Source organism: Lipomyces tetrasporus (genome assembly GCF_029532465.1).
Source record: "Lipomyces tetrasporus strain NRRL Y-64009 chromosome Unknown POJ06scaffold_1, whole genome shotgun sequence".
NCBI classification, from domain to species: domain Eukaryota; kingdom Fungi; phylum Ascomycota; class Lipomycetes; order Lipomycetales; family Lipomycetaceae; genus Lipomyces; species Lipomyces tetrasporus.
This window is the reverse complement of record NW_026611596.1, coordinates 951,521-962,274: the sequence shown is the minus strand read 5'-3', so window position 1 is coordinate 962,274 and position 10,754 is coordinate 951,521. Positions and strand designations below refer to the sequence as shown.

The 10,754-nt window shown below is 47.5% G+C and overlaps 4 protein-coding genes across 4 annotated transcripts; 1 reads left to right on the top strand and 3 right to left on the bottom strand.

Annotated features, from left to right (window-relative positions):
- Positions 1 to 376: 376 nt before the first annotated feature.
- Positions 377 to 1,670, bottom strand: POJ06DRAFT_272405 (uncharacterized protein; the record flags this gene model as incomplete). Its single annotated transcript, XM_056189561.1, has 3 exons — positions 377 to 598; positions 654 to 1,266; positions 1,321 to 1,670. 3 exons carry the CDS (start codon positions 1,668 to 1,670, stop codon positions 377 to 379), a joined length of 1,185 nt encoding a protein of 394 aa, XP_056047178.1.
- A 933-nt stretch (positions 1,671 to 2,603) lies between these two features.
- On the bottom strand, positions 2,604 to 3,549 carry POJ06DRAFT_264557 (uncharacterized protein; the record flags this gene model as incomplete). The annotated part of the gene is made up of 3 exons (XM_056189013.1): positions 2,604 to 2,822; positions 2,883 to 3,333; positions 3,404 to 3,549. 3 exons carry the CDS (start codon positions 3,547 to 3,549, stop codon positions 2,604 to 2,606), a joined length of 816 nt encoding a protein of 271 aa, XP_056047177.1.
- Positions 3,550 to 4,577: 1,028 nt separating this feature from the next.
- POJ06DRAFT_242672 (uncharacterized protein) lies at positions 4,578 to 6,191 on the top strand. Its single transcript, XM_056186248.1, has one exon. The coding sequence runs from the start codon at positions 4,613 to 4,615 to the stop codon at positions 6,026 to 6,028; it is 1,416 nt and encodes a 471-aa protein (XP_056047176.1). The 5' UTR covers positions 4,578 to 4,612; the 3' UTR covers positions 6,029 to 6,191.
- A 746-nt stretch (positions 6,192 to 6,937) lies between these two features.
- Positions 6,938 to 9,212, bottom strand: POJ06DRAFT_6219 (major facilitator superfamily domain-containing protein). The gene is made up of 3 exons (XM_056191286.1): positions 8,475 to 9,212; positions 7,483 to 8,414; positions 6,938 to 7,428 (listed from the first exon to the last, which is right to left on the bottom strand). Exons 1-3 carry the CDS (start codon positions 8,723 to 8,725, stop codon positions 7,091 to 7,093), a joined length of 1,521 nt encoding a protein of 506 aa, XP_056047175.1. The 5' UTR covers positions 8,726 to 9,212; the 3' UTR covers positions 6,938 to 7,090.
- Between the last annotated feature and the right edge of the window lie 1,542 nt (positions 9,213 to 10,754).

The window sequence follows — 10,754 nt, the reverse complement described above, 5'->3', positions numbered from 1 at the left end:
CTCTGGATCGTAAAGCATATGAAGCGAATGACAGATTCACCAGGATCCAGGCGGGAGTCAACTCGAGAGGATTGACTGTGGTCCGATTGGACAAATTGCAGCCGGACGAACGCTAAAAGCAAATTTTCAGCTCGGTCACCTCGACGATGCGCTTCGAGATGTCGCAGTAGTAGTAGACGTTAGTAATTATGAACTAATAGCATGAATTTGCAACAAAGGATTTGTCTAAGTCTCCATGAGGCCGCAGTCACAGCTTACATCTCACTGTGGACACTCTTGTAGATCGTCTATTATCTCGACATTGGTTCAGATCCTAATGTATTGAGGGGAAAAATATGTGGAAGTAGAGAGCAGAACACGGAATATAAAAATACTTTTAGGCAATAATCTCGGTGGCATTCTCGAACCGATCAACAGCGGTGTCGATCATTGCACACCGGACAATATCCATAAAATCGTCAGAACTAAAAAAGTCGACGACAACATTAACTGCAGCATAAAAGCCTATTGACTCCCGGGGTATCAATTCTCCCAGTCGTATGTCACCAACTGACTGCGGGATGCTTGAGCTATTGTCTCTACCATCTTCTATGAGAACCTATCACTTGTATTAGCAATTCTCATTTCACCGATTAGAACAACGCGAGCCTTACGTATTTCATTCTCAACACAGCGTCCGCCTCATCAGAGTCCGGGTTCTTTCTCACGACCTCAATGAACCCCTCACATAGTTTGTCCAACCAGGTGTGCCCTTGAAACACCAATGGGCCGAACTGAGAGTGATCCTGCGACTCACAATACAAGCGCATTTGTTCAACGCGCTCTTCCAGCTGGTGCGACTTTAGACGAATGCACTTTTGTGGCGCAGAGTAACGTGTCTCCTCATTGAAGGCAAGCAAAAGAACCACCTTGCATTTTTTTCCGAAGATCCACTTCCGCGCCTTCTCCAGCAAAGAATCGTGTGTCTGAGAGACGCCAACTTCGACCACGACCTTAAAGTCAAGCGATCGTTTTGTGCGGAAGAAGATGATCCCATCGGGCTCCATGTAGTACCTTGACCGGCTGTTGTTGACCAACGTCCGCGGGCTATTGCTAGAGCCCAGCTTTTGGCCCTGGGGCAAACGGATCCCTTCAGTTTGCATGAGGGATTCCACGCGGTCGTAAAGTCTCTTGAGAATAGCGCAGGACGTGTCCTCATGTAGCCTAGTCGGAACCGTCACGACGGTGACAACCTGACGTGTCCAATCATAAAAGAGTCGGGGATACCTATATTAAGCATGAGTTACTCCGGTCTCCCTCTCACATTTGTGCATTGCATACGAGTCATCCTCAACGTCCTTGCCAAATTCAGCCTTGAGTCGATCATACGAAGACGAGCTAATCTCGAATTCGTGCTCGTTGTCAGGCTCGTTCTCCAAGATAAGTTTGCGGATGTGTAGATATCGGATCTCCTCATCACTAGTCATTGATACGACACTGGAAGAAGCCTGTCCGCCTGAAGATTCCGTCTTAGATGGCCTAGATACGGCAGTAGGAGTAAGCTGCTCAACCTGTCCTCCATGGCTGCGTCCATGAGACGCTGTATTTGAAGTGACAGCAGATGAGTTGCGACGGTGCACGCGATACGTTCCTGTGTAAGATCGGCGCGTCTCGCCGACGTAGGTCGCCATTTGATCAGAGGTGATAGGGGTATGCTCAGTACAGTCTTCACAGGTTGCACAGTGTTCAGTTTCAGTGTTCAGATGTTGGACATTAGAGAAGATATCTTCAGCAAAGCAGGCAAAGAGCAGGTTCGAGGTCGACCGATGGTTAGTGAACATTATTGATCCGGCCGGCCCAGCAAGATGTAAACAGCGCATCGGAGCACCGCACCAAAGTTAGCACGCCTAAACCACAGAGTACATATTAAGAGGAAAATTGTGAATCCTTGATTTACCTCAACCATCGCTATTCTGCCTTGCATTAGTTGTCATTGAGGCATCGACAGTAGAGCAAGCCGAAATTGCCACGCGCACCAATCCGCCGACGTCGTCACAGGCCACGAAGATCCTTCACCGCTGAAACGACTGCGCATTTGTCAACTTAGACGAACATTATATGACCACTACTAATTTACGGCGGTGAGATACTTCGTTGTTAGTCATTATCGCGCCGGATATACAATGGACGGTCTTGCGGGTACGCGATCTAGACTCCGATTTACCCACTGATCGCACTGGAAAGGGTTCTTACTGTTCCGGAGGGTCTTCATCAACCTTGCAAGGTGACTATTTAGAGCATTTGGTGGCATTAGAACACAGGTACATTTTAAATTCTGCGACAAACAACGCATGGGGGACTGGATCGTCAAGTAGGTGCACATATTGATGTCGACATATATGTAGATTAGTGAACAGACACAGAGGATAAATACCCGCTAAACGAGTAATCTCGGGGCTTCTCTCGAACCGATCCACAGCGATATCGATCATTGCGCACCAGACAACAATATCAATAAAATCGTCGGACTAAAAACATCGACAAGAAAAGCTGCGGCATCAGTGCCTGGTGATAGGATAAATATATGAAAGAAACAAGTGTAGAACAACAGAATCCAGCATGCACTAAGTAATTTTTACCGCATTTTTGAACCGTTCCACGGCGGTTTTGACTACTGCACGGCGGACAATATCCATAAAATACTCGGAATTAAAAAAATCTATGACAATACCAGCTGCAGCATCACTGCCCAGTGACTCGTCGGTCATCAATTCGGCCAGTCGAATATCACCAACTGAGCGCGGGACGCTAGAGCTTATATCTCTACCATTATCTATGAGAACCTATTGTACTCCTGTTAGTATTCTGGTTAGGTTAACCGATTGGAACAAAGCGTGCCTTACATATTTCATAGTCCGCAGAGCCTCCGTGCCATCGGAGTCGGGGTCCTTACGTACGACCTCAATGAACCCCTCAGAAACTTCGTCCAACCAGGTGCGCTCTCCGAATTCTAGGGGGCCAAATCTGGAGAACAATGGCGACAGCCACTGCCGTCGCATACTTACAACCTGATCATCTCTCTGGCGCGAGGTTAACGAAATGCGCTTGTGCGGGGCAGAATAACTTTCTTTCTCGAAAAATGCAAGCAAGACAACGATCCCGCATTCCTTATCATATAACCATTTCCTGGCCTTATCCAGCAGACTGTCATATGTTTGGGAGACGCCAACTTCCACAACGACTTTGTATTTCTCCCCGTCCACCGTTTCAAAATATATGACTCCATCTGGCTCCATGATATACTTTGAGCGGCCGTTGTTTATCAACGTCGTCGGGCTCATGCAATGGCCCAGACTTTGGCCCGGGGCGAAACGAAACTTAGCATGAGTTACTCCGGTCTCCCTCTCACATTTGCATTGCATACGAGTCATCCTCAACGTCCTTGCCAAATTCATCCTTGAGTCGATCATACGAAGACGAGCTAATATCAAATTCGTACTCGTTGTCAGGATCGTTTGCCAAGATAAGTTTGCGGATGTGTAGATATCGGATCTCCTCATCACTAGTCATTGATACGACACTGGAAGAAGCCTGTCCGCCTGGAGATCCCGTCTTAGATGGCCTAGAGACGGCAGTAGGAGTAAGCTGCTCAACCTGTACTCCATGGTTGCGTCCATGAGACGCTGTATTGAAGTGACAGCAGATGAGTTGCGACGGTGCACGCGATACGTTCCTGCGTAAGATCGGCGCGTCTCGCCGTCGTAGGTCGCCATTTGATCAGACGTGATAGGGGTATGCTCAGTATAGTCTTCACAGTTTGCACAGTGTTCAGTTTCAGTGTTCAGAGGTTGGACATTAGAGAAGATATCTTCAGCAAAGCAGGCAAGAGCAGGTTCGATGTCGACGGTGGTTGACTGGACATTATGATCCCGGCCGGCCCAGTAAGATGTAAACAGCGCATCAGAGCATCGCATCAAAGTTAGCACGCCTAAACCACAGAGCACATATTAAGAGGAAATTGTGAATCCTTGATTTACCTCCTATTCTTGCCTACATTAATTGTCAGTTGGGGCATCGACCGCACGGCATGCCAAAATCTCACGTGCAAGTCGCCATCCGGTGGACATCACGCCTGACGAAGATCCTTCAGCGATGCGTCGACTGAGCCTTTGTGACCTTGAATATTATTCAAGACCATTAGATCACTACTTATTTATTACGCTCAGCAATTGTGTATATCAAATATACAGATAATGATGTCTGATTGTACCCATTCATATGCTACAGGTCCCTCCAACCGAGCTTATTGAATAAACTCTACGCTAACGCATCTTGATCTGGATCTGGATCGTGGCAACAAGACGCAGGTCGCAGAGGTTGTCACCATCCAGCTCCCTGAAGTAGGCATGGTAACAATCGGGAAGGTACTTGGCCCAAGTCCAGCCCTGCCTTCATCCGATGATTTCCACAGCCTTGCGGTTGGGAGCAGAAATCCGGTGGCCGGGTCGTCAAGTAAAGGTTAGGGTAAATCTAAGGTGCAGCCATCGCGGCAACAAACAAACCTGGGGGATCTTCGGTGCCTGAATTAGCTGCATGACCTTCCATTTCCCCCGACTTTTCACCTCTCGATCCAATGTTGCCCCGGTCATCACCGGCACGCATACTTGTCGCATTCGTGCTGTCGTTTGTGTTTCTCTGCTTTTTAGTCGGGTATTTGTATATCTCCTCCGACAGCACTCCTGGCACCGATCCGACTTGCGGCAACACCACCACATCTTCAACAACTACCTCCGCAGCTGGCCCAATTGACCAAAATAAGATAGACGGCACTCGTCCACCCCGCGAATGCATTGATCCCTTCCGCATACCAGGCTACCTTTACCTCCCTTCGGAACCCAGCGCCGTGGATGACACACGCTGGGTACCGTTTTACCCTTCATTCCGAGACGCACTCGACCCGACCGAAGCGGTCTATCCTCGCCCTACCGATGCGGGTGATCTTCTCCTCAAAGACAGTAGCGTTGAACCCGAATTCTTTGCCCTCGCCCCAACTCAGTGGACCAAGAAGCTTGCATTCTACTACAATGTTCTTACCGAGCTCGAAGCCCGCGAGGGGCGCGACACGAAAGTCCTAAACGCTGACGAGGAATCTATCCTGGAGGAAATGAAATGGATCCAGCACCGCCGTGTTCTCACTATCGGGGACTCTGTCGACCGCTTCATGGTGATAGATTTCTGCGAAGAATTCCCAAACGCAACCTTCGTGGAGGAAGGCGGACGGCCGAAGGAACAGAGAACTACAGCGTCATGTCACATCCCCCTTGTCAACCTGACAATCGTGCAGTGGCATTTGCCGTCGACGTTTACCTACCGACCCAGTTGGTGGTGGATACAAGACATGCCTCTTGTAGCTTTTGAGGAACGGCTCGAGGCAATTTACCGCACGTCCTTGCCACGGGTACTAGGGTGGGGAGGAGAACGGCCAGACCTAATCCTTTTTCAGACTGGATTCTGGGACGAACGGGCTTTTAGGGAAGCAGAGCATGCTGAGGTAGAGAAGTCATTGCCCGAGGACAAGAAGACTAAAATATGGTGGAATTCGAATTCACAGCTGAAGTGGAGCGAACTGAGGTTTGTTGCTGCGAGGGTGAAGAAGTTGGTCGGCATGCTGAGGCAGGAGTTTGGTGAACATACGCCTTTTATGTATCGCGCGCTGTCGACGAAAAGGGATGGTAAGGAGCAAGACCTGGGTTTGATCTCGGTGGACAGGATGATGCGGGCGCTCATGGCGCAATTAGACGTCGAGGTCTTTGAGTGGGGAAAGCTTGTGTATGGATACGTTAGTGAGTATCAAGACGAACTACATATCAAGCGGGGACGGTTGTCTTGGCTTTGGGCGGATATGGTCACCAGCTATCTATTCCGCGGTGCAGGCGGTGTCGAAGTCGAAGGGATGGTGACAGTAAAGCCAACAAACGATACATGGTTCAATGTCGATAAGAACTGGGCCGTATGCCATCGATGGCTGATATCATGGGAGGGACGGTAATCTGTTGCGATTGGTATTGTTTCGCAATTCTTACCTAGGGCATCGTCGTTGGATTTACGCTTGGGGGTTTGTATAGAACTTTTGGTCATAGAGTTATATAGAATATCTTTTATTAGATTGATTGCAACCCGTAATGTTGCAAAGTATACTGTGAAAATAGTGTAATTGATTTCTACTTGAAATTACTACCTACTTAGTCAATGATTGGTGTTATGGGGCGCATTGTCAGGACTCCATGCCTTTGTCACACTTTGGCCCGCCAGTGTAGTTAGTACCTGTGAACGGCCTACAAAATCGGTTCCGTCAGCGATTTTCACTTAGTAGTGGTCCGCAATGGTCCAGTCAACACTACAAATCTGTTTTGACGGTGCCGAGATCCGAGTCGACCCATTAGTGCAGTATATTGAAGCCGCGTGTGAAAACGGTTGTTCATGAAACCACTGAGCAACGCTTCCATGCAAACCGACCACGCTACCGCATCACATGTTTATCGATAACGGATCTATTATTTGCCGCGCTGGTGATTTAATTATATCGATGCCAGAAGTTTCGGGTCCAACAATAGTAGGTAGTCAGTCACAAACCATCCGGAACGAAGTTCAGGGGTAAAGAGTTTCAGTCAAAGGAGCGAATAGCAACAAAAAAAGCTTCAAGCTCTAACGTTCCAGCAGATCGTCGTCCAGTACAAAGTGGAAAATCAGTTTGGCAGACTCCAAACGAGAGAGCGAAAATACGGGCCAAAATAGGCATGTAAAAACTGCTGTGGACTCTCGGGGACCCATTAGATCCTGCGACAATGTCAACTTCAGTCTTTTTGTGCTGTGGCTCTTTACTCTGCCCATACGATATTCGTAGCTCATTGACAGTAGCTGTGGCGCGCACGCAGCTGGTTATGTTTTGTCGACGAGACGAAGACGGCTCACAATATCCATGATATATTATCAAATTAAAATTTGACGATTTCTATTGGGAAACTAGGCGCAATACAGTGACATTGCTGCGTTTAAACAGCACGCACGTCTTGGTTTTCAGGATTTGAACTTCTTATTCTCAACCCCTTCTCTATTCAGATGAATTGCGCTTCTCTTCCTGCCGGATTTTGCCGTCCATAATCATCTCGCTGCCCAGCATAATTTCTGTCGCTTTCTGCTTTTTCTTCTCGTCCCAGATGGTCATCATTTTGATCCAGACCAAGAAAACGAGTTGAAGGCTGCCAGTAATTGCTGTCCAGATGTAACCCCGCTTAAATCGTGGCGCTTGTTCGGCGGGAAAAACAACAATGTTTGTACCCGTTTTGATTGCATTTCCCAGACAGTTCATACTTCCTGTCAGGAACGCTCGTTCTTCCAGGTCCGAGATGGTAAGAATACTAGCCCAAGTCATCAATAGTGATTGGAGAACTAGACGAAAGGTTAGCGGCTAGCAGCTTTAATTGGCACATTAAGCAGCATTACCTAGAATGGAACCACCCATAAACCACGCAAAGAATTTGGCGCCGAGCGGAACATACCAACCAACAAGAATATATGCCGTGATGCAATACATAGACGTTGCAAGGAAAGCTGGCAAGAAAGGGTTACGTGTTTTATCGGTATACCATGACGCTGCCAGTGTGGTGACAACACTGATCGCATTAGTGACTGTCGGCAGATTGTTGATCTGAGGGACCGAGAATTCGTTCTTGTAGTACTTCAGATACAAAGACATCGATGTGGACAACCTTTGTTCACTCTGGTCCAAAAATGCCCACGACGCGACAAACAGATACCATTTCCAGCCGGATAGGCCCTGTTTGACAACCGCGAACGAAAGTGTCTTCCTAGGCGCCGCGCCTATACCTACTCGCTCTCTACTCAACGCTATTTCGTCCTTCGTTAGTAACAAGCTTCGGCTCGTAGCAGGAGTATCCGGAATAGCAATGAATCCATATAAAGCAATCGGGAATGTTATGATTGAGCAAATGATGAAGAGCCACCTCCACCCTTCTAGTCCGTTCACGCCGTTGAGTCCGTTATATGCTGCAGTCTGCAAATATCCGGAAAACATCTGACCCAAAGGACTTGATACCGCATAAAATCCCAGTCGACGAGACATTTCAGGCTTTTTGTACCAAGAACCAATAATGAAGATTGATCCAGTGTATGAAATAGCACCAAAAAAACCCACCAAAAATCGGTAAGCGTACATAGTATCGATATTTTTCGCAAATGCACTCAACAGAGTGAAGATACCCCAAAGGGTTTCGCAAGTGGGCATCAAAAGACTGGGCCTGACTCGGGTCATTAACATTGTTCCAGGAATCATAAAAACACAGTAAGGGATCTGATTGACAATAGTCAACATGTTCAAATCATTCCCACCCAAATTTAAATCTTCCTTCATTCCACTGCGGCCAGGATCTTAGTACTGAATTCTGAAGCATTACCATTCCGACTTTCTAACATACCTGACATAAGCATTGGTGAGGTTCTGCAAGTCTAGACTTAAACTGAAGGACGACAAGCACGTAAAGGTGAGAATCATTGTGTCCAGTTTAAATAAGAGCAACTTCTCAGATTTTGGCATTCCCTTCTCATACCATCTAAAACCCTCCTTGAAATTCTCCACAAACGACTGCTTCTTGGCACCTTCGAAATACACGTCGGTCATAGCCTCAGCAGAGACTTCGGCTGGCGCTTTGTCTTGCACCTCTGGCATGGCGATATGTTACAGCTGAATGAAACAGGCTTGGAAACGGTAGACACAGATGAAGACGAAATAGCAAATGTCCAATGACAGGACATCACCCATTTATATGTAAGCTCCATTACTCTCGGACAGTGGCGACAACTATAGCACTCGAAAGCCATTGTGGAATTGATGTCGCTTGACAGGCCGGACATCCCTTCAGAATTACTAGATGACCGGCTTGCCGGAGAATCTAAGCTCAACGCGGCTAGATCGAGCCGCAGCCACTCAAGTTAGTTGTCCATTTTTGAATGTCCATTCTTTTGGTTGCTATTGCATGGTCTCAAATTATATCAAATTTTGAAACACTTGTGGAACCGAACGACGGGTGGTATCGCTTGAACTTTATCGGGAAGAGCAAAGTTTGACTCAGTACGTCCGACGCCGCAAAAGCAGCTTATCTTCGCGGATTGTCGCGTTGGTTAAACCTAATAGGCAGATAACTCAAAAAGGCTGATCTGAACAATCAAGGTCGTTCAAATTATGTATAGTGCATCGGATTCGAGATACTGACAGCATGACAGTGCAGCTCCGCGCAGGCTCATCATACGACATTACGGGACGGGGTTGTCGGTCCGACGCACGCCCAGAAAAGCTTGGTATTGCAAACCCAAGCCACGCTTGTCGACGGTCATTTCCCAACCGTCGTCTTTACTTAAGTGATACCAGGGCCAACAGGCTGAGAGCCAATGACCATAGACCAGTCATGCCCACGGAAGAATCCCGTCCGGCAACTTAATTCAGCAGTCAGATAATATCAACCGTGCCCGTACGTTACGAATTTAGTGTAGATTATGTGAGCCATTGCGCATGGTTTTTCATGAGTTCGGCTAATACGCAGGGTCGCCGTCAGTCAGTGAGCGCTGCGGTACTTGCGCCGTAGGGATGAAAACAGTTCAATCTGCCGCCGAAGGCTTCCGGTTTGCCACTCAAAGACCGAATGATTAGCCATCGGGCATCTGAATAACAATGACTCGGTCCGCAGCACTGTATGCAGTAGCCGTTGCAGGTCTTGCCCCATTGGGATGCGGCGAACGTTACACGCATATAAGTTCTATTCTTGCGTCAGTTAATAATTTCTTTTTAGACGCTTAAACCGTTGCACATAATAACCATTCTCGGAAAAGTCATGTACTATATAATTTGGCCAATGTGAACTTTTTCGTACAATGGGCAGATCACATCTTCTGTGAAAGCGATTCAACTTCACACCAAAGTCTCCATTACCACAGGGCCGTCGGGAGCACCATCTGATAACAGCCTGTTCCTTGGCCAATGTCTCTGTCCGTTGTAGAATCGCAGTCATCATAAAAGTAAATGGGTTCGAGCTGGGACATCTTAAATTGATTAAACTCGGCGGGCAGAACAGGTCTAGTAGCAGTCCTCTTCTAGCCAAATGGCAGACATCGCGAGTGTATTCCATGTTCTGCCCCCGTCTAGATTGACCAGAAATTGTGCCCGGTGGCTTGTCGTAGCAAAACTGCTGCCTTACTGCCGAGTCTGGTAGCCCGCTCCATCGTAACTCAAGTTCATCTTGACAGATATGCAGATATTTCATGTGCCCCTTGTGGTAAAAGACCAATTTTCGGTGCCCTGTCTCATACAACTAACCATCTATATCACTAGAATTTATATCCGTCCAGTTTGAGTCAATGTCGTGAGAGACAATGAGTAACAATCAGGTGGCCGGCACCGACGACGTCACATGCCGGTAAGTTAATACCGAGTGACTGAGCCGGCGCCTTATCAGTGCATTAACATGTTCCTGGTGGACGTTATAGAAAGCGCGAAGCAAGACCGATAAGCAGAATTCAATTTAAGCCGGGTAACGTAACCCTAACTCTGTATTCGTATAGTAACGGCAATATCCGAATACCAATTTTGGAGCTAAAAAAATTCGCGTTTTGTGGGACCGAATACTTTCAACAAAGCGAGGATAATGGCTATCGGTGCGCGATTGATACCCTGACGGACCTGTCCGTGTAGTTAACGTGACAGC